This window comes from Ptychodera flava, chromosome 15 (assembly GCF_041260155.1).
Source record: "Ptychodera flava strain L36383 chromosome 15, AS_Pfla_20210202, whole genome shotgun sequence".
In the NCBI taxonomy this organism is placed as follows: Eukaryota; Metazoa; Hemichordata; class Enteropneusta; family Ptychoderidae; genus Ptychodera; species Ptychodera flava.
Window position 1 is genome coordinate 21119235 of NC_091942.1, and position 22703 is coordinate 21141937.

The window sequence follows — 22703 nt, forward strand, 5'->3', positions numbered from 1 at the left end:
GTGGCTGAAAACAGTAGACATTTGCAGCAAAATTAGACAATCTCCCTTGAGGGCTGTTTTGTTAATGAAGATTGTGTGGAACGCTGTGTAGAAAAATGATTTTTGTACACATTGACAATATGTCTATGACTGACTGGTATTGTATTCAAGCAAAACAGGTGAACGATTGATTCTGTGGCAATCCTATCCTGAAGAAAAGTAAATGTTACGATATGGTTTCGTAATAACGTAAAGGCACTCCTTCAAGTACTATAAAAATAAGAAATACTTACTTGTTTATAAAATTATTCCTTTTTGGACGGCGACAGGGACTTCTGGGACGCACCTCTCTGGTCACCTTTCGCTTGAAAGGTTTCCCAAAAAATGTCCCGTGCAAGATCACGAGCGTGGGTTTATATAGTGCTCATGAATATTAAGTGGATTCTGAAACTGCCTCGTCCGGACCAATGAGAGGTATGGGGAAAGACAACGAACGTAATAGGAAGCAAGGGAGTGGGTGTGTCCTAGTGTAGTTTCGAAAAATGTTGCAATTTTGTCGATGGGCCAATGACAATTCAAAAGCGGAATGCATACAAAATGAGGTGATCAGGATCCCTAGAATGAAATTTGGTATTCGATATAGGATGCAGCCTTTTCGTGTGTAACCGAGAATCAGTGCAGTTTTGTGATTAATTTACATGTGCACATGCGTACGCAAGTTGAGGCGTTGTGCTCGTGTGGGAAAACCTTTCACATCGTCGTTATGTATAGTATAATGTAAAGTTCGATATGTAATATTTTTGCCGCTGAATGTCCTTGTATATTTTTGTATTACAGATTTGCGTTTCTATTTAATGTATTATTTTGCAAAGTGCTCTTGAAATTTTTGGTTTTAAATTTTCTACTCTGAATTTTTTTTCCATTTCTGACCACCCCTCCTCTCCCAAAGTGTAATGGTTCGTCCCTTAGGGGTTTCACTGTAAGTAGGTCAATCTTGTATTTGTCTATCTAGTGCAGTTTGTATATTGGTTGAAGTAGAAATAACATTTGCGCTTTGAGAATTATGTGAATGAGGAAATGGGAGTGTTAGGTATTGAAATCATGATCTTTTGCGTATTAATGTTCTTGGTAGTGTATTTGAGTATAGAAATAAAATGAATAATTCATGACATGAATATATCCTAGACAATGTTGATGTTTTTGGTTATGCAGTTATCTTATTGATAGCTAGTGGGATTTAAGTACCAAGACCATCCTGAGTATAACAAGTAGAATATATTTTCCAATGGAATACATGGATACTAAGCTGTCAAATTATGGTGGAATTAGATGATTAAATAATTAGTGATAGTTATCAGTTTGTTATTTGTATGTGGAATTCAAGATTGAAGCTTTAGTATTGAGTATTAAAGAAAAGGAGGCAAGTTGAAATGACAATGACAGCATCAACAGGGCATAGTTGAATGAAGTGCTTTTTAATGTTGAATGGCATTGAAAAGCTCATTTGAAAGTTATCTTTTGAATTATTTTGTGCTTGACATGACTGCATAACTGAGTATTATGTGAGTGATTGTTGTTATAATTTTTTTATACTGCTACCCACACTGGTTTGTGATCACTGTAGTAGGATTCAAGTACACCAAAATCTGTACACTGAATATTTGTATAAATATGATCAAGGCAAGATCCATAGTTTGTTGTTGGTTGTTGGATAACTTGTTTGTATTTGAGTTGGTTTGTCATAAGTTCAATCAATTGTTTTGCTGAAGATGTTTCTTGTAACAAATCAATATTGAAATCACCAAGTATCACTGTTGGTAGATTATTGTCGAGTTCTTCATTAAGATTTAAAAGAGCTCTTTTAAATTGCTATTGGTGTTGAAGGTGGAATATAAATAGCAACAACTTGAAGGAAGCCAAATGTTGTTTTGTATATTGCTGTGATAAACTCGCAGTGTAAGTAATTGTGTGATTGTGGAACTGACTCCAGGATGTTCGCTTTGCTATACAATACTAGGCCATGATATGGTCTTGTTGTTTGATTTCTGTTATCGTCATGTCTGGAAATTTCAAAACTGGAATTGTGTAATCATCATTTTGATCACCACTTTGTAATCTTGATTCACTGCAAATAAGTACATGAGCTGATGTCAAACTGAAATCATTGACAACATCTTGAAAATGGCAATGAAGTGATCTTACATTTTGATAAGCAACAATAAATTTGTTTGGTATATCATATGGAAAAGTCAAGCAAAGTTGTAACATGGAATGTGATCGCATGCGTTGCATTTCTTCTGTGACATCACTGCTGACAGATATTTGATTTTCCTGTAATGTGTTATGTGAAGACCAGCAAGTTTTGTGACTCTGCTAAGGGCAACATAGTGTATATGACACTGGTTTCTGTTTGAAGCAGTACTGAAATCAACAACTACATCAGTGAGAGTATCACCTTGGCAACGGTGGACAGTCTTTGCACTGGCTGGTCTGATGGGAAATTGTTTTCTAACAACTTCAGCATTTTTATGTCTTCCTACTTCTGAATTGCCGTGATATCTGTGTAATGGGTGTCCATGCTTTGGTTACTCTCCTCTGGTATAAATGTCGTTTTTCTGTCGCAGTGCTTTGCCAACAGTGCTATCATCAAATAAAATCCATAGAACCATGACATGATCTAAGTCTGGTCCATCAATAAACTTTATTACTCCTGGAGTGCCATTTATTAATCCATCATCAACACACAGATTCATACATAGTTCAACTCGTTGATTTATTCCAATGGATAATTGAGATACTAATCCCATTGTCTTTTGAGGACCTAACATTGCAACTATGGTTAATGTTTTTTGTTTCACTGTTTCAGAGACATCCCCAATTACAGTATCAGTAGCAGATACATTTGTTTTAGTTTCTGTAAGTCTGTCGTACACTAAACATTATGGTTATCAACAAGTCTGTTTTCACAGTAGAGATGCACTATTGAATCATTGTACGGTGGACTTCCATTATTGGTTTGTACTATGCGGGTTTTCAGAATACTGATGTCATGTGAAGTGTGTTTTCCTTCACGTACACGATTAAGTAATTGTGCGAAATCCAAGTCATCTTTTTGACGCATAATATCTGTTAATTCAAACATTTTGAATAGGTCTTTCCAGATATTTAAAGCAAGTGGTCCATAATCATGCCTAAGATCATTAAATATCCAGCCATCAAAGACAGGCTTCAATTGATACAGGTCCCCAAATGCAACTATACTGACACCACCAAAGAGCTGATTGTTTGCCATGATTTGTTGAAGCCGAAGGTTGATGTAGTTGAACATACCGTTGCCAACCATGGAGATTTCATCAATGAAAATGATTTTTAAATTCCTGTATTTTGCTTGCAAAGTATTTAGTCTTTCTGATGTTAAGGGTTTATAGTGAAATCCTTGGCTTGCAGGAATCTGCAGCGCTGAGTGAATTGTACTCCCTTTAATATTGTATGCAGCCTTGCCTGTTGGTGCCATGAGTAATAGTAATACATTGTCAGGATTTTCACCAGGACGACTTGAAAGATGTTTCAAAAGTACTTGATAAAGTGATTTCAGAACAACAGATTTACCAACACCTGCTCCACCTGTAACAAACACATGCAAAGGATCTGTTTTTGTTTTAATCCAATGAATTATATGATAGAATATTTCTTTTTGCTTCTTGTTAAGAATCTGTAAAATGGGGTACAGCTGACTGTCAGGCATTCGTGGGTGTTGAAGTTCTTCAATATTGGGATTGTTTACAGCCATGCCAATGTCTTGTCCTATGTCATATTGTGAATGACTGTCATTCTGTGGGGCAAATATGTTCATTGTGTCACTTTGTCTGCATCCTTCTGCAGAGTCTTGTCTTTCCTGATGTTCTGTATTTGGAGCAATATTGTCAAACATATCCACAGCTGTATTCTGTACTGCTTCAATTGCTTGATCTAATGCCTCAGCATTTTTATTGTAGTCCTTTTGTTTAGTATCTACTTCCTGTTTTATTTGCAAATAGCGGTCATGGTATGTACTACAACCAGCCAATAGTTGATTTTCATGTCTCCAATGATAAAACAACATTACTAACTCTCTGTAATGATTTTCTGAGTCTCTCTCTTTATGAAAACGAACATATCGGATGACTTTACTTTTTGTGCGTTTTTTGTAGATAAGTTTACCAACACGATAAGTTGTCCCACTGTTGTTGTTGTCATCATTGTAAACATCATCATTGTCTTTCTTCTCTACTTCACCAGTTTTTCCCTTTCAAAAGTATACCAAGCTGCAAAATCTGCCAAGCACAATTTCTCAAGGGCTTTTGGACGACGCTCATATTTTTTCAAGATGTTGTCACTTTCTATATCAGTAGCATTTGCCGGCATATTTTGTATTTCATCCAGTGGTTTCAGTAGAATAACTCGATCATTAGGGGGTGATGTATTAACAAATATGACATCTCGTGATGCTCTCCTCAATTTCATTTGCATAGTTAGATACACAGCCTCTTGGGCACTAACTTCAACATGATTTAGGAATTTGTTTCCTATATGTCTGACACTCTCCCTGATGTCTTGATTTCCTTCTCTCACTTCATCTACAGCTCTAGCTAGCAAGTTACTCATTCCTCGTTGAGCTTTGCTGATGTAAGATGCTATGTACATTGCACAGGCATATGGATCTATAATAAATTGAATGTCCATGTTTGCCCTCCATGCTTTCAGTAGAATTTCATTATAATTATTTATTCTGATTTCATTAGGTGATCTTTTGAGGAAGATTTTTTCAGATGTTAGGGATGACTGTATTGCTTTAATGTAGGTCTCCTCATCAAGTTGTATTTTGTCTAAGAATTCATCAAATGAGAGCTTTTCTCCGAATTGTAAATCAGAAAGTACAGTTTTAATACGTGTATAGTGTTCTTTAAGGCTCTGTTCTGTTGTTTCATCAATATCCATAGGTAATGGTTGCAATATCATTGTTCTTGGCATAGGTGGTAGAGGAAAGCCAAATCTACAAACACACTGACCTTTGACTTTACATGTTTTTGCATGTCTATGCATCTGATAATTTATCAACTCTGCAAGGTTTTCATCACTGGTTTCATTGCTGCATGTAATATACTGATCTATGAAATTAATAATTTCATCATCATCATTCTCACCATACTGTGGTGCATCTTTGATCCATACAAGCATGTGTACATGTGGTGACCCTCTTTGTTGAAACTCGACTCTGTAAAAGTAGTCCTGTATTTCACCAAGTGGATGGTGTGAACTTAGTAGAAAATCATGCATAAATTGCTGAAAGCAATGGTCAAAGTGTCGAGCACAAGTAACTGGGTCTGATTTGATCAGTTCAGACTTAGTGTTCCATGACATATTTAATATATCATTGTCTGTGTACTCCTTTTCATGAACTGTCTTTCCAAGAATTTTCAAAAGATGTATCCACTTGGACTCTGCTGATGAGAAGGACATGAAGTATGTAGGAATTGCAATTTGGCGTATCATAGCAAAAATGTCTCTCTTAGCACTTTCCCAATATGGTGGTGACCCTCTCAATGTTTTTAATACCCTGAATCCTTCATCAAGTCTAACTATCTTGTCTACATTTTGAGGAGATTGCACTTCACCAGCTGTTACTTTACGGCCTTTCAGATTACATTTGCGTAAGCATAATGATGCTTTGTCTTTGATTTGCTGAATTTGTAACTTTTTCAGTTTGAAGAAAATGTTCGGAACAGATTTCGCAACTCTTCGATCTTTATGTCGCAGTTCCCATTTGCATAGTGTACTGTATGATACTGGGATGTTTTGTTCACTTTGTCTCGGTTGACCACAAAAAATTGTTGGAAATGAGAGTTCTTCAGAATACTTATCTCGAAATATACCTAAAGGTCTGTTGCCTTCACCCGGGGCAAAGCAAAATGCTCCTTGTGAATCTATGTTTCTATCATAAGAAAGTGAAAGCATTGTATCTAATGTTCCAGCAGCCTGATCCTCTAATTGATTTCTTCTGTCCAATCATCATTGTTATCATCACAATCATCATCATTGTTATTATCAACATTTTCATTACAGGATTCCTGTTCATCTATTTCAGAATTAAGATTGCAATCATTGTCCTGCAAAAATTCTTCCCAGTCATCAGATTCATTCTGATCACAAACATTCCAATTTGTACCAATTGTTATCTTTTCCGCTTTATACAAAGGACTGTTTTCAACTAACCACTTGCTGCCATTATCACTTTGTGAGGTCTAATATTTTCAACTTGGTAGGCATGATTGTAGCTTATTTTCCTTTTGAATTTGACAGGTATTGTTTGTGAATCATTGATAGTTCTGGGTAATGTTGAAACAGTGCTAGATACATCAGCTATGACATTTACAATATTGCCTTTGAGACTAACTTGTCTACCCCGTGGCAATTCTCTGATTTGCATGAAAGGAATACGTAAGGCAACAAGTCTTTCTTCAAGTGGATGTAATTTTAACTCTGGTGGGATTCCTGGGAATGACATTTTGTTTGCTACAGCACAAGGTGGCAGCTTTGACTGTTTTAAATATGAGTTACAAGTTTGACATAATGGTGACATTTCATCATCTGTGGCATTTACATAGGATGATGCCAATGATGACAATTTACTTTTAATATTATTGTAATTTACAACACTTTCTCTGTACCACAGCTGTTCACAGCACACACATACAAATGTTGGACCATTCTGAACTGATTTATGGAAAACTTCAATAAGTTCATTAATTGATTTGGCACCACTGCAATTTCTTTTAATTTTCTTAGCTCTTGCATCACCTTCTTTTTCAGCTTGTCTGTACACTTCATCAGACCGTCTGAATTTCTTTGATTTAGCATTTCTCTGTTGTTCATTTTGTCTGTACATTTCATCAGACCGTCTTAATTTCATAGATTCAACGTTTCTCTGCTGTTCACTTTGTCTGTACACTTCATCAGACCGTCTTAATTTCATAGATTCAACATTTCTCTGTTGTTCATTGTGTCTGTACACTTCATCAGACCGTCTTAATTTCATTGATTTCACATTTCTCTGTTGTTCATTTTGTCTGTACACTTCATCAGACCGCCTTAATTTCATTGATTTCACATTTCTCTGTTGTTCACTTTGTCTGTACACTCATCAGACCGTCTTAATTTCATTGATTTCACATTTCTCTGTTGTTCATTGTGTCTGTACACTTCATCAGACCGTCTTAATTTCTTTGATTTCACATTTCTCTGTTGTTCACTTTGTCTGTACACTTCATCAGACCGTCTTAATTTCATTGATTTCACATTTCTCTGTTGTTCACTTTGTCTGTACACTTCATCAGACCGTCTTAATTTCATTGATTTCACATTTCTCTGTTGTTCACTTTGTCTGTACACTTCATCAGACCGTCTTAATTTCATTGATTTGAACATTCTCTGCTGTTCACTTTGTCTGTACACTTCATCAGACCGTCTTAATTCATGATTTCACATTTCTCTGTTGTTCACTTTGTCTGTACACTTCATCAGACCGTCTTAATTTCATTGATTTCACATTTCTCTGTTGTTCACTTTGTCTGTACACTTCATCAGACCGTCTTAATTTCATTGATTTCACATTTCTCTGTTGTTCATTGTGTCTGTACACTTCATCAGACCGTCTTAATATCTTTGATTTAACATTTCTCTGTTGTTCACTTTGTCTGTACACTTCATCAGACCGTCTTAATTTCATTGATTTAACATTTCTCTGTTGTTCATTGTGTCTGTACACTTCATCAGACCGTCTTAATTTCTTTGATTTAGCATTTCTCTGTTGTTCACTTTGTCTGTACACTTCATCAGACCGTCTTAATTTCATTGATTGAACATTTCTCTGCTGTTCATTTTCTCTGAACTCTACCATTTTCCTTTTTTCTTGCTTTCTTTTCTTGTCTTTCTCTTTCTCTTTTTCTCTATAATTTGCACAGTCTGTGGTTTCAGCCGTGTCATGAAATGTCTCTGTATTTCTTTTCTCAAGGAAATCATAGTGCCCACTATCAATTTGTCCTTCTACACGGATTGCATGATATAATAGGTGTATTGTTTCAGAGGATTCACCTTCAGTGTCGAATGGTTCATTCAAAACATCTTGATGAACTGCAATTTTTACACTGTATGCCATAGCAGCTGCATTTATTTCAATATGGCCACCATGAGTTGCCAAACCTGGGTCAGATATAGACATGTACTGTCTGTAGTCATCTTGATTATTTACATGAAATCTCTGATATTCACCTTTAATGAACTGCTCATATTGATCCCAATGATCAATTATATAGTTGACACATTGTAATCTTACAGCATTATGATGAATCTGAGATCCAAAGAGACCTTGACTTATAGCCCTAAATAAACAATTGCCATCACCCTCAATAACCACCTTTCTATAAGAATTTTGTGGACATTGTCTTTTATGTTGGAGATGCAATTTTCTCTTTTCATTTTTGGCCTTGTGGCTTAATTTCTTTACTCTCATTGTATTGATGTATTCAACTTCTAACAGATGTGATAAGATTCCTTCAGATTATTGTAGTGTTGCAGTATCAAAAGGTATAATCTGGAATAAATGCTGTTGTGTTTCACTCAAGAATTCGTGTACAAGTTATCCTTGTATTTCTCTAGGATGGATGGATTATTAGATAAAACACCAAGAATAAATAAATATATCTCTGTATGTTGTGTATATCTTGTGGCAGTCACTCTAAAATTAAACCAAGTACTCAAATCTTCCAATTTTAAATATTTATTTGATTCTTATGATGGTGTGATTGTTATAATAGTGAAAAGTGAGCCTTCTAACGGCCAAATGTCTGAGCGTTCTGTGAGCCTTCCAACGGCCAATGTGCAAATATGAGCCTTCTAGCGGCCAAATATGAGCCTTCCAACGGCCAATGTGAGCCTTCAACGGCCAAATGATGTGAGCCTTCCAACGGCCAAATATGCAAATATGAGCCTTCCAGCGGCCAAATGTGCAAATATGAGCCTTCTAGCGGCCAAATACAAGCCTTATTACAGCAAAATCAAACTCTTGAGCAGTAGTGGTGCAGGACTTCGGCTTGTAGATGTAATCTGTATAAGAAATAAAATCAATATATGATTTGAGTGGCAGCATGGGCTAAGGGACGGACCATTAGACTTTGGGAAGGGGGGGTGGTCAGAACCGGAAAAAAAAATTTCAGAGCAGAAAATTTGAAAAAAAAAATTTTCAGACTTCTCTCCAAAATAAAAAAATATTCAGAACGTAACCGATAATAAAAAATTCTGCAAAATTCAGAAAAAAAAATTTGCAAGTCTATTTTCATTTGAAAAAAATAAAATTTAAAATTATCAGACGTAAAAAAAAAATTCAGAATCCAGTCGTGACCACCCCCTCCCAAAGTCTAATGGTCCGTCCCTAAATTTAAAGTTCAAAAAATACCCAGTAGAAAGTTCATGCCAACAAAATGTCACCCTATCAAAAATACTGCCAAAGTACTGCTCCCATTTGATCAGGACTTTTCAAATAACTGCAACAAATTTGAGTCATGTATGTAGCCCATCATGAACTGTATAATATATCAGTCTATCGAATTCTAAAATTCTTTGACAAAAAATAGGAAGACATATACCATAAAATATGCAAACAAACGGACCTACCCTGGGCATTTTCCAGGTAAACGTTTATGATTTATCTGCTCAATTTCAATATTTTGAAAAACAACCCTTATATACAACAACTACACTTCCCCCTCTATACAATGTTTGTTCCTTGAAAAAATGTGTACGTGTCTTGAATGACCATAGTCGGCCACATTTCTATTGGAGATGCATATTTTTATTGAACGAATTAGATTTTTTTTCCATATGTACGACTCCTCAAGCACATCGTTCTCGAGATTCAAAATTGTTGATCAGTACCATAATAAACAAATTTATCTTTATCTCGATGAAATCATGTCTATTTTCACAAATTCAAAGTCTAACCTTTGACGCAATAAACTTCTGACGTCGCACGGATACGCATACTAGTACACCTTGGCCACGTCAGCCATCTTGTTTTTCCACTAACACGTGTCCTCACCACTTGTTCATATTTACGACTCATCAAGGACACCGTCCTCGAGATTCAAAATTGTTGATCGCTTCCATAATGAACAAATTTACCTTTAGCTAGATGAAATCTTGTCTATTTTCACAAATACAAAGTCTAATCTTTTGACGCAAAATCTTCCGACGTCGTAAGGATACGCATACCGTACACCTTAGCCACATCAGCCACCTTGTTTTTCCACTAACACTACAGTAACACGTATCATCGCGACTTGTTACCATACAAAAGAGTGAAACACTTACCTGACTTTTTCCTGTGACGGTCCTCTAGATGCACTAAGGTTTATGAAGCAGCTTAGTGCCGTTACCTTGCTTCGGATTGCCAGCAATAGCCGGCCTTTGACGATATTTCTGACGATGAGTACAACGGCTTTACTCTGGGCCAGACGATGCTGAAGTTGGACTCAGTTTCGGATTCGGATTCGGTTTCGGATTCGAATAACTGAGAATAGTTTTATATTTCCAGCTTATGTTATTATTTTTTCGAAAATATGATAACTACTGATATACACAAGGAGATCACCTTACTGCACATGTAGTATATATTTCATGACATAAATGTTTCGCACATAATCATAATTTATACAGTTTAAAATACAAAAAACTTTAGGCAGTAGAGCAAGAAACTATAGTGCATGAATACACCAGACAAAACTGCTGGAAAATTAGTCAAAAGTTACAACTCATGAGCAATTATTGGTATTGTGCAGTTTAGACTATTCAAGCTAACAGTACTTCGCACAATACAAAGAAATGCATTCAATGCAATCTTTATTATACAACATATAATAATAGTTTAGTCCAGGTTTGGTATGGTACATTTAAAATGAAATCTATGCAGAACAACATCAACCAAAACAGTAAAGTAATACAGCACATTAGCATTATACCATGTGATATACATTGTGACATATAAACAAATTAAAGTATAAATGTTTTTGTAAATGTCGTTGTCCTTACTCGACACTTCCTTTCAATTCCGAATTAAAGTGCTTCGAAGATTTCTGTAATGTCAATTTATTACCATTTTGATTGTGAAAATATGCACACAATTTATGCTTTAAAATATATACTACATGTGCCGGTAGGTAATCCAGTAAAAACTTGTTCTTCACGACAAGTATTTAGCTTTTCATACGAAAGTACTGAAGACTATTTTATTTTCACTGGAATTTATTTTAGCTGAAAACAGATTTTCGTTGTTTCACTGTCTTATTTTCACTTTGTCTAGTCTGATTGGATTTTATTGTTGTAGCAGAAAAACAGGTCCGGCGAAAGTAATGAAAATAAAATTCCAAGTGAAAATAAAGTATTCCACAGGTAACTTAACTAAATCCGAAACCGAATCCGAAACCGAGTCTACTTCAGCATCGTTCTAGCCAGAGTGTAACGTGGAGATAGCACCCTCAAACACAGATACCGGCTTCCCATAGACTACCATGTATCAGAAAAATTAAAACTGTGATAACTTCATTAATATGCAAGCCACGCCCACCAAAACCTTTTCAGTTCTAGCCATTTGAATTCTGAAGATGTCTACCAAATTTGACTGAAATACGTTCAGCCATTTTTGAGATAATGGGGATACAGACACACGGACACACACACAGACACACACAGACACACACACACACAGACAGACATGGCTAAACCATATGCTCACGTGTGTGAACACGTGAGCAAAAAATCAAAGAAACTCTTTCTCCAAAAGTATTCCCTACTTTGTAAAAATATACACAGAAAAAATATATTAAATGTATTTTTCAAACCAATGTAAATGACCGTTTTACTACTATTATACACATCTAGAGAGTGACAAATATTCAACTAGGTTCAACATCAAAAACTTTACCGTGAAGGGAAAAGTATAGAACAGCAAGTAAAAGGGACTGGAAGTGTAGATGGTTTTGATTGACAGGGAAGTAAATTTCAAGTTCACTTCTCTACAAAACACTGGAATGACTGAAGGAAGTTTTGAATGTTTGAGTGATTTATGGAGACACATAATGCTACCTTGAAGAGGATCCATCTGAGGTTTCAGTTTCCCAATCACTGTCAGATACCTCTGTATCGTCCCAGTCAGTGCTACCATCACTCCAATCTGTATCACTGTCATCATCCTGTCAAATGGAATAGGAACATGGATTTTAAAATACTACAGCCTGCATGTTTGGCAAAACATGGCCGCCAACAATCCTTGTCATAACACTGAAATCTCTGTATACATACGTTTGTAGTTCAGCGGTGAAAACAGACTGTCCACAGTCCCTGAACCTGGCCAATCTATATTCATAAATATGTCACGCACCATGTAAAACATCCCGAAAGCACCCCTTATTTAAACAGAAATCAAGCAGTTATTGGCAACCAATGTTTACAGAAAAGACAAGACTATGATTGAATTCCTACAATCAGTGGAGTGTGTCAGGTAAAATATTCAGAAATCTAGTCTGCATCAAATGATAGCATTCAATCCAGACAATACTGTCCTGTTAGTGTCTAGTCTATAATGTATTCCATGAATGTGTACAAAACCTTCACGTTTCATCACCCTAGAGTAAGACTAAGGTGTAGGCAGTTCCAGCGGCCTGCTGTTCAGGACCAAGAACGCATTCTTTGGTCTGTCAACTAGTTGAACAACGTTTTTGGCATTCTAGTCCTACAGCAGACTACTGTCATTGGAGGATGCTGTATCTTATGATACGGCTAAAGAAAAATTTCAGCTTCAGGAAATGAGTCACGTCAGCTTTTTTCATGTTTAATACTTGAAAAAAAAATAGGTCAATGACACTGTCCTCCCCATTTTACAGAAGATACTAAGTACTAGTACACACATGACATTGCATTCTTACAGGTTAATTACTATGAAAACTCCATTGCAAGTCCAAATTAATCTTATACCCCAGCAATATGAAATGCTCCATCTCATAATGACTTTGACACATCTGACAGAAAACAACCCTAATATCAAGACTATCATGTTTTCCAGCAATCCAACAAATACTTTAGGAAAAAATGATTTTTTGACAAAAAATGGGAAAAATTGTCCCAAAAATACAAATATGAAAATTTCACCTAAATTTGAACAAATCTGACAAGGCCAACCCTAGGATCATACATACAGGTTTTCAAGGCAAGAGGATAAGCGCTTTCAGAAAGAAGATTTTTGGACAAAAAAACGGGAAAATCCCCAAAAAAATACAACTTTCAAAATTTCACCACAATTTGAAGAAATGTAACTTAAGTCACTATAAAGAGCCTGCATACCAAGTTTCAACCAAATCTGGCCAGTGGTTACAGGGTTTTAGCAATTTGCAGGATTTTTCCTTTTTTTGCCCTCATTTGCATCTTTTTGACTTTGACATATTCCTTTCAACAAATTCACATCTCCATCCCTGGGTGCACCTGTCCACCAAATTCTGAGATGGTAGGTGCTGTGGTTTAGGAGGTTTTAATGTGGACGGACATACCTCCGCACATACTAACTAACATACATACATACATACAGACAGACAGACAGACAGACAGACAGACAGACAGACATTTATTTTTACAGCTTTTAACCTCCAACAGCCGACCAACTTGTCAATATCAGCTTGTTCAACTTGATACAACTGCTTATAATAATATAAACGAGAGTTAATTACATTCTAATTAAAGTAAACAAGACTTGCTTATCAAGATTTGCATCATAAAAAACAGCATATCTGTCAGGTTATAAAGAATCTTCAACTGGCATTTTTTTCACTATTTTCATCCTATTAACTAAGCACATTTTAACTTTCAAATTAACATTGCAAGTAAGTACTGTTGAATAAGTTGAGCCTGGAGGTACTCAGAGAAAGCACACTGAAGAGACAAATGGTTGCAACTTAAGAAGTTCAAGGTCATCAAAAGCATTATAAGAATCATGTAACTCTTTTACTGCACTGTTTACACAAATTGCATAATTGCTATAAATAGCACATGAGGAATCTTACAGCCCAGCTTTACCATAAAAACCCTATCACTTTGACCACTCTTTTAATTGACCACTCTATTTTTTTTTCCTCAACAAGTATTTTATTTATCCTTACCAAGTCAACCATAAATGGAAATTGGAACTTTCTCTATCTCAATTTATTTGACCACCCTATCATGACAAACTATTATGAGCAATTTCTTTTAGATAACATACAGAGCACAATATATGACGGTTCAGAATATGTCAAAGTTGGGATTCAGGAAAGTTGCCTTTACATGTTTTAATCCTCCAAGATGGTAAGTATTTCACTATGAACTGTCAAAAAAGTTGAACTTTCTAATAATTCTACACTAAAATTATTTTGGCTTTGTGTTTTTCCTAATTAATTCAATTATTTAAAATCATATTAATTATTTTTTCTGGGTGAATTGATAGGGTTTATACAGTACAAGAGTTACATACAATGTAAGTCAAATTCAGTTAAAACACAATTACCATCTAACATTGCATCATTCCTATAAATAGCACCTCAGCCTGGAACAGTACAATCATAATCTGCTCATTCACACAGGCAGTACTTGACTTTGAATGAATGACCTACTACATTTCACCTATGTACCAAATTTGAAAGCATGACAAAAAGTACCACAAAATTTGCAAATTTCAGCATGAGTTCACAGAGTCATCTTCAGGTCACTCCTAGGAACCTGCACACCAAATTAGAAAGTAATGGCATACACAGTTTCAACGAAGATTTTTTTAACCAAAAATGGCAAAAATTGCCAAAAATACAAATATAAAATTTTGCCATAATTTTGATGAATTCTATTTTGAGTTATCACAAGGCACCTGCACGCTAAATTTTAAAGCGAACAGACCATTGGCTTTCAGAGGAAACAATTTTTTACTGAAATGGCAAAAAAATAGAGAAAAAAATTCATTAAAAATCAAAAGCAGCCAATATTGACACCAAATCTATATGTTTGAATGAGTAGGGCCCAAGGTACCTAAAACCCAAATATGACAATGATCAAAAGAGTAGTTCTAGTCCAGTCAAATAGGGTTAGACCCACCACAAATTGCAACAGAATTTTTTTCTTCAGAATGCATTTAGAGAGGTACCCAGAACAACATATTAAAAGTTTACTCGAATCCACCTTGGGGAAATATGTCTAATTTGCATAAATCAAATATGGCGGCCAACCATCCAACAAAATAACATAATTTGCTATATATCACATGTTAAACAAGCTATTTCAGTGATTTCAAAGTCTGACACTAGTAATTTGGCCAGGGAATTATTTTGGAGGTATAATGTTCCTTATTGGTACTTCATTAATTTGCATAATTCCAATATGGCGGCCAACATTCCTACAAAAGACATTTTCGGTCATATACTATGCATTAAACAAGCTAATTCAATGGTTTTAAAGTTAAAAGTATATTTCTTTGGCATGGACAAACGATTTTCGAGATGCTATGATTTGCATAGGTAATTTGTTAATTTGCATAAATCCAATATGGTGGCCAACATTCCTACAAAGGACATTGTCGGTCATATACCACGCATTAAACAAGCTATTTCTTCGATTTTAAAGTTTTAATATTTTTCTTAGGTATGAAGAAACACTTTTAGTGGCTCAATTTTTACAAAGGCCCTTTGATAATTTGCATAAATTAAATATGGCTGCCATATTAATGCCCCATGGCTTAATAGTTTCTAATATAAATAACGGTTTTGGTATAGTTTTTAGCACTTCTAGGAAACTATCAAGAAGAAACTGTTAAGTCCTTGGACATTCATATTTAATTTTTTTTGATTTTTCTGTATTTGACGACTGTTGATGAATCCTAGTCTTCTGAATGATATATTCTCTTTCTAAATATAACATTGAATTCATCAGTGTGCGGCATTTTCGTAATTTGTAAAGGTGTTTAACACTCTACAGTGTCAAAGCATGTAATCTGTAATGTTTACTGTTAAAAAGAAGTGTTCAAAATCTTTAGCTTTTAGTTGAGACTGAACCCCCTTCTTATGGATGGGTGCATCTTTATAAGATCCCTTAGATGATAGGCAAACAGTCATCACACATAACAGCAAAATACAATTAACACAACAAAGATAAAAAAACAGAAAAAATGATATGACCGAAATAAAATATGTCGCAATACACACAAATTGAAACTTAGCACTATTGCAAACAATGTCAGATTCATAAAAAAACTTCATTGACACACAAACTCAAAAAAATCTGAAAACTGAATGCTTGAGCAAAGACTTGCAATTAATCCAATCACAGAATCCAACTATTACACAATACAAAGAAGTACATCTTGAGTCATTTTTCCAAGTGTCATTTTTCCAGATGTACATGTTTGTATCGTGTAACAGTTGGATTCTGTTGGGCTAATGAGTTGTTTGAATTAAGTTTAGGTCTTGCTAAGCATGCAATTTTCAATTTTTGTGAGTTTGTGTGTTGATCAAGTTATTAAGAGTCTGACATTGTTTGCATCAGCGCTAAGTTTTAATTTGTCTGTATTGTGGCATGTGTTATTTTTGGTCGCATTATTTTATTTTTTGCGTTTTTATTATATTTGTTGTGTTAATTGTATTTTTGGTGTTATATGTGATGACTTCTTGCCTATCGTCTAGGGGGATGAACCAAAGATGCACTCGTCCATAAGGAAGGGGTTCAGTCTAAATTAGAAACTAAAGATTTTGTCCACGACTTTTAAAACAGTAAACATTAAAGATTACATGTTTTAACACTGTAGAGTATAAGGCATCTATAAAAATCACAAATAATGCCGCACACAGATAAATCCAATGTTATATTCAGAAAGGGATTATCATTAGGTGACTAACAATCATTAACGGTTGTCATATTTAGAAAAATCACAAATAATTAGAATTGCATGAATTTTTTACATCTCAATAGTAAACGCACATCAACATATACGTATTTTAATCCGTTCGGAAGTCATATATGTAAGTGTACCAAATTTGCTTTAACATTCTTTTCAAAATACAATATATTTATGAGGTATTTTAACGAATTCAGGTATCACAGACACCTATTAAAATAAACGTTTATTCGTAATTGGATCGTTATTGTAAGTACATTTATTGTATATTTTCCACATTTTAAAATAAATGTTCAAGGACTTAATGAGGAGCTTCACGTTGCCAACACAGTTTGTTTCGAAGGAATATTTCTCATCTAAGATGACAAGGAAACCCGTACAAATTATTTTGTGAAATGTAATATTCACTTGAAAGTAGAGTATATCCTCATTCTAAAATGGCATGGGTTGAACTACTGACACTCAAAAAAGTGTTAAAAATCATGGTTAGCAAAATAAACATGCCGCTAATTCAAAATGTAAGAATTTTATCGCAAAACAAAATAGTTGTTTTGTTATATAGCATTTAAAAACATAATGTGAAAATTTCAGAAAATATGACCCAGCCAGAACAGACTATATTCTTTGGAAATCTTGAAATTCGGATTAAAGGGAAGCAGGAATTCGGGTGATTTGCACAGATTTGCATACATTAACCCTTCTATATAATGCAACTTACGACTGCTTGCCAAGCTAAAAGGTGAACCTAACCAATTTTAATTTTGGGTTAACAAATTGATAAAAGAAGAATATTTGCAAAAATATTTTGAGCAAAATACAGTGCGTTGGGTGCAGTGCCCTCTGACAGTTTTTTCTTGATTTTCCTATTCCTTAAAACTCCACCATGACCTTATTTCTATTAGAAGCTATTTGGGCATTAATTTGGCAGCCATATTTAATTTCTGAAAATCATCAAAGTGTCTTTTAATAACACTGAACCACAAAAGGTGTTTCTACATGCTCAAGAAATATAATTAAACCTCAAAATGGCTGAAATATATTTTATGACAGAAAATTTCTTTTGTATTGGATTTATGCAAATTAACGAAGTGCCATTGCAAATCATTGCACCTAAAAAAAAAATCATTTATCCATGCCAAAGAAATGTACTTTTAACTTTGAAATCACAGAAATAGCTTGTTTAAACCCTTTGACTTCTGTAATTTTTTACACCAAAATTTTAATGCAATTTTTACCAATTTCTGTTAATATTTCAGTTCGTTTTTTCATAATTTTGGACCAAATGGATATCATTTTTCAGCAGCTACAGATTTTAATCAAAATTTTTGCAAAAAGCAGAACAATTGACTGTGGAACATTTTATAAAGTTGACAAAAATAGACTTTGGCGCCAAACGGGTTAATACATGGTATATGACAGAAAATGTCTTTTGTAGGTATGTTGGCAACCCTATTGAATTTATCCAAATTAACGATGTACCTGTGCAAATCATTGCATCTCGAAAATTGTTTGTCCATGCCAAAGATATACACTTTTAACTTTGAAATCACAGAAATGGCTTGTTTACCGTTTGACTGCTGTAATTTTTTACACCAAAATTTTAATGCAATATTTTACCGATTTCTGTCAATATTTCAGTTCGTTTTTTCAGAATTTTGGACCAAATGGATATCATTTTTCAGCAGCTACAGATTTTAATCAAAATTTTTGCAAAAAGCAGAACAATTGACTGTGGTACATTTTATAAAGTTGACAAAAATAGACTTTGGCGCCAAAAGGATTAATACGTGGTATATGGCAGAAAATGTCTTTTGTAGGAATGTTGGCCACCATATTGGATTTATGCAAATTAACAAATTACCTATGCAAATCATAGCATCTCGAATATCGTTTGTCCATGCCTAAGAAATATACTTTTAACTTTAAAATCATTGAAATAGCTTGTTTAATACGTGGTATATGACCGAAAATGTCTTTTGTAGGAATGTTGGCCGCCATATTGGAATTATGCAAATTAATGAGGTGCCTATATGAAACATTATACTTCCCAAATGATTCCCTGAGCCAAATAACTAGTGTCAGACTTTGAAATCACTGAAATAGCTTGTTTAACATGTGATATATAGCCAATTATGTTATTTTGTTGGATGGTTGGCCGCCATATTTGATTTATGCAAATTAGACATATTTCCCCAAGGTGGATTCGAGTAAACTTTTAATATGTTGTTCTGGGTACCTCTCTGAAATGCATTCTGAAGAAAAAAATTCTGTTGCAATTTGTGGTGGGTTAGGTGCCAAAATCTCGTAGATTGACTGGACTATTCCTGAGTTACTGATTTTTGACCATTTTCGCCCTTTTTTTCTACCTCATTTGCATATACATGAGACTAAAAAGTTCATTTTAACAACGCACATCTACATCATATATGGCATCCCTACACCAAAAATCAGCTTTATACGTGCAGCAGTTCCGGAGTTTTTGCGTTGGACGGACAGACATCCATACATACATACATACATACATACATACATACATACAGACAGACACCTCACATACAGACTTTTTTCAACCATATAACCTCCCAATTGCCATATATGTATGGCAAATGGGAGGTAAAATTACTGTTTAAACAAGCGACCTAGCGGCCGATATAGCTCCGCTGTGTTTATGTAGAGAATAACTATTTTTGACACATGTTGATGAAGAAGGTGGAAATCTTTGATAGCTCAATGCAGTGGCCAGAAAAAAGTGGCTAAAATAGCTGAAAAAATACACAATAGAACATTTCATTGTACTTTGAATATATCACATTGGATCATCCCCAAGAACATGTCAACCAAAGCTATCCGATGAGTAGTTTTTTGGAGAATAAAATTTTCTGACCAAAAATGGCAACAATCGCCCCAAAAAAAATAAAATTTGCAGATTTCATCATAATTTCAAAAGATCAAATTTAGTTCATCTATAGAAACCTGTATACCAAATTTGAAAGCTGTTGAACAGTACTTTTTGAGAAACACATTTTTTAACCAAAAATGGAAAAAATTGACCCAAAAATTCAAAATTGCAGATTTCATCATAATTTTCAATAAATATTATTTAGTTCATCTATAGAAACCTCTATACAAATTTCAAAGCTATCAGATGAGTAGTTTTGGAAATACACATTTTTTGACCAAAATTGGCAAAAATTGCCCCAAAAATACAAAATTACAGATTTCATCAGAAATTCAATAAATATTACTAAGCTCATCTGTAGAAACCTGTATACCAAATTTCAAAGCCATCAGACCAGTACTTTTTGAGAAGACATTTTTTGACCAAAAATGGCAAAAATTGCCCCAAAATTACAAAATTGCAGATTTCATCATAATTTCAATAAATATCATTAAGGTGATCTGTAGGAACCTGTATACCAAATTACAAAGCTATCAGATGAGTAGTTTTGGAAATACACATTTTTTGACCAAAAGTGGCAAAAAATGCCCCAAAAATACAAAATTGCAGATTTCATCATAATTTCAATAAATATCATTTAGTTCATCTGTAGGAACCTGTATACCAAGTTTCAAAGCTATCAGATGAGTACTTTTGGAAATACACATTTTTTGACCAAAAATGGCAAAAATTGCCCCAAAAATACAAAATTACAGATTTCATCAGAAATTTAATATATATTACTTAGTTCATCTATAGAAACCTGTATGCCAAATTTCAAAACTATCAGACCAGTACTTTTTGAGAAATACATTTTTTGACCAAAAATCACAAAAATTGCCTTAAAAATGCAAATTTGCATATTTCTGCACAATTTGAACAAATCTGAATTAGATCATCCCTAGGGACATATGTACCAAATATCAAAGCTATCTGACTGGTAGTTTTGAAGGAGAAGATTTTTAAAGGTTTTTTTACCAAAAATGAAAAAAATTGCCTTAAAAATACAAATATGCAAATTTCACCACAATTTAAACAAATCTGTCTGAAGTCACCCTAAGTAAACTGCATATCAAATTTCAAAGCAATCAGACAAGCAGTTTCAGAGAAGAAGATTTTTTACCAAAAACACCAAAAAATGCCCCAAAAATACAAATAAGCAAATTTCACTACGATTTGAACAAACTTAAGTGAGGTCACTCCAAGTGAGCTGAATATTAAATTTCAAAGCATTTGGACTTGCGGTTTCAGAGGAGAAGGCAATTGTTGACGGACGACGACGGACGACGACGGACGACGACGACGACGACGGACGACGACGGACGACGACGGAAAATCAACCTATTTGATAAGCTCCGCGTCGCTGACAGCGGAGCTAAAAATGAAACAATTGGCAACACAGTATTACCGGTACTACTACCAATAAATATACTTACATCATCCAACTTGAATAAATCTTGAGGTGGTACATCAGACTGTGTGTTGTCATACCATGCTACGCAAATCGTACCATCGATGTTCACCCACCTCACCTGAAAGGAAAACGGTATGTACCAAATCAGTAAATTCAATCTGGAGTAAAAAGGGCAAAAGGAACAACTCCTATCATATTAAAGGGGCAGGTCATTCATCAGCTTTATCTAAAAGCAACTTGGCCAACATGATAAAAAAATTCAAATGAAAACAATGGGCTAACACCATGTAAGTGCTCAATGTCAACAAAACTTAATGCGAGAACCAGGGATTGAAAACTGCCCCTTTAACATACTCTGAGTTCATGGCTAACATCGAGAAAGTATTTCATGACACAGAAAATCAACTGAAACAACTAACTTGTCTTCTTAACCCTTTCACCAAAATGGTTTGGCCAAACTCTATTGTTTCTAATGCTGAGTGTGGACCAGTATACAGGGAAATGGGGATGACAAGGTTAAAGGTACACAGTCACCTATAATCTAAATATGCCCATATATGGCCAAAGGGGCGTTCCTTGGCATTCAAAATGCCTATGTGAGGGCGCTGTTTTAAAAAGTGGCCACCCACTTAAAATCTGTGATTGGTTAGAGTTTCTGTTTCCATGGTAACTGTGGCAAAATTGGAACAGGTGACAGTATACCTTTAAGGAAAACACATTTCAAGCACAGACATGGTTATCAATGACTGTATCACTGCTTAAGAGAGGTCTAACTTGTGAGTTTCGGTGTATGTCCATATACTGGTATGTGTATAACTGCATGTGCTGGGTATCTACATCAAAAACTTGGACTGACTGATAACACATACAAGACCATTACCTGTCCAGCACAGGGCTGTTGTTGTCCAGTGCCTGGCGGTTTGTTGTTACTGCTATTGCTGAGGAAAAACAGCCTACAAACAACATCTCCAACATTGTATGTGAAGTCTGGATGAGGCTGCATGTCATAGACACTTATCTCCTCGCTATGGAGACAAACTGGGCTGTAAAGGAAAACGGTGTCAATTGCATACATTATGACGGAAATGTGAAATATCAGAAAGGATGTACTCTGTGTTGTTCAGAGAGGGCCAAGTACTTCCTGATCACAGAAACTACAACAAAAATTACTACTGGTGTCCTATTATCTATTAAACTGTAGTGTTTTTATCATCGTAGAATGCAAACCTGGTAGAGTTTTGGACATTCGGTTATACAACACTTTTTAAGCTTTTGCTGCATGTGTGAACTCATGTTGAAGCCTGTGGAGTGAATAGTTTCAGTCTTCTCTGTGAGAAAAGCGAAAATTTTATTAAGAAGTAAACAATATGGGGCAAGGCGGT

General features: G+C 34.9%; 1 protein-coding gene across 1 annotated transcript in view; it reads right to left on the bottom strand.

Moving 5' to 3' along the window:
- Positions 1 to 22703, bottom strand: part of LOC139151511 ((E3-independent) E2 ubiquitin-conjugating enzyme UBE2O-like) — a 56689-nt gene that overhangs the window by 17319 nt on the left and 16667 nt on the right. Inside the window, exons 10-12 of the mRNA XM_070724396.1 lie at positions 22202 to 22364; positions 21344 to 21439; positions 12154 to 12260 (exon numbers count right to left, since the gene is read on the bottom strand). Coding sequence (XP_070580497.1) covers positions 12154 to 12260; positions 21344 to 21439; positions 22202 to 22364 — 366 coding nt within the window. The remainder of the gene's footprint in view (positions 1 to 12153; positions 12261 to 21343; positions 21440 to 22201; positions 22365 to 22703) is intronic.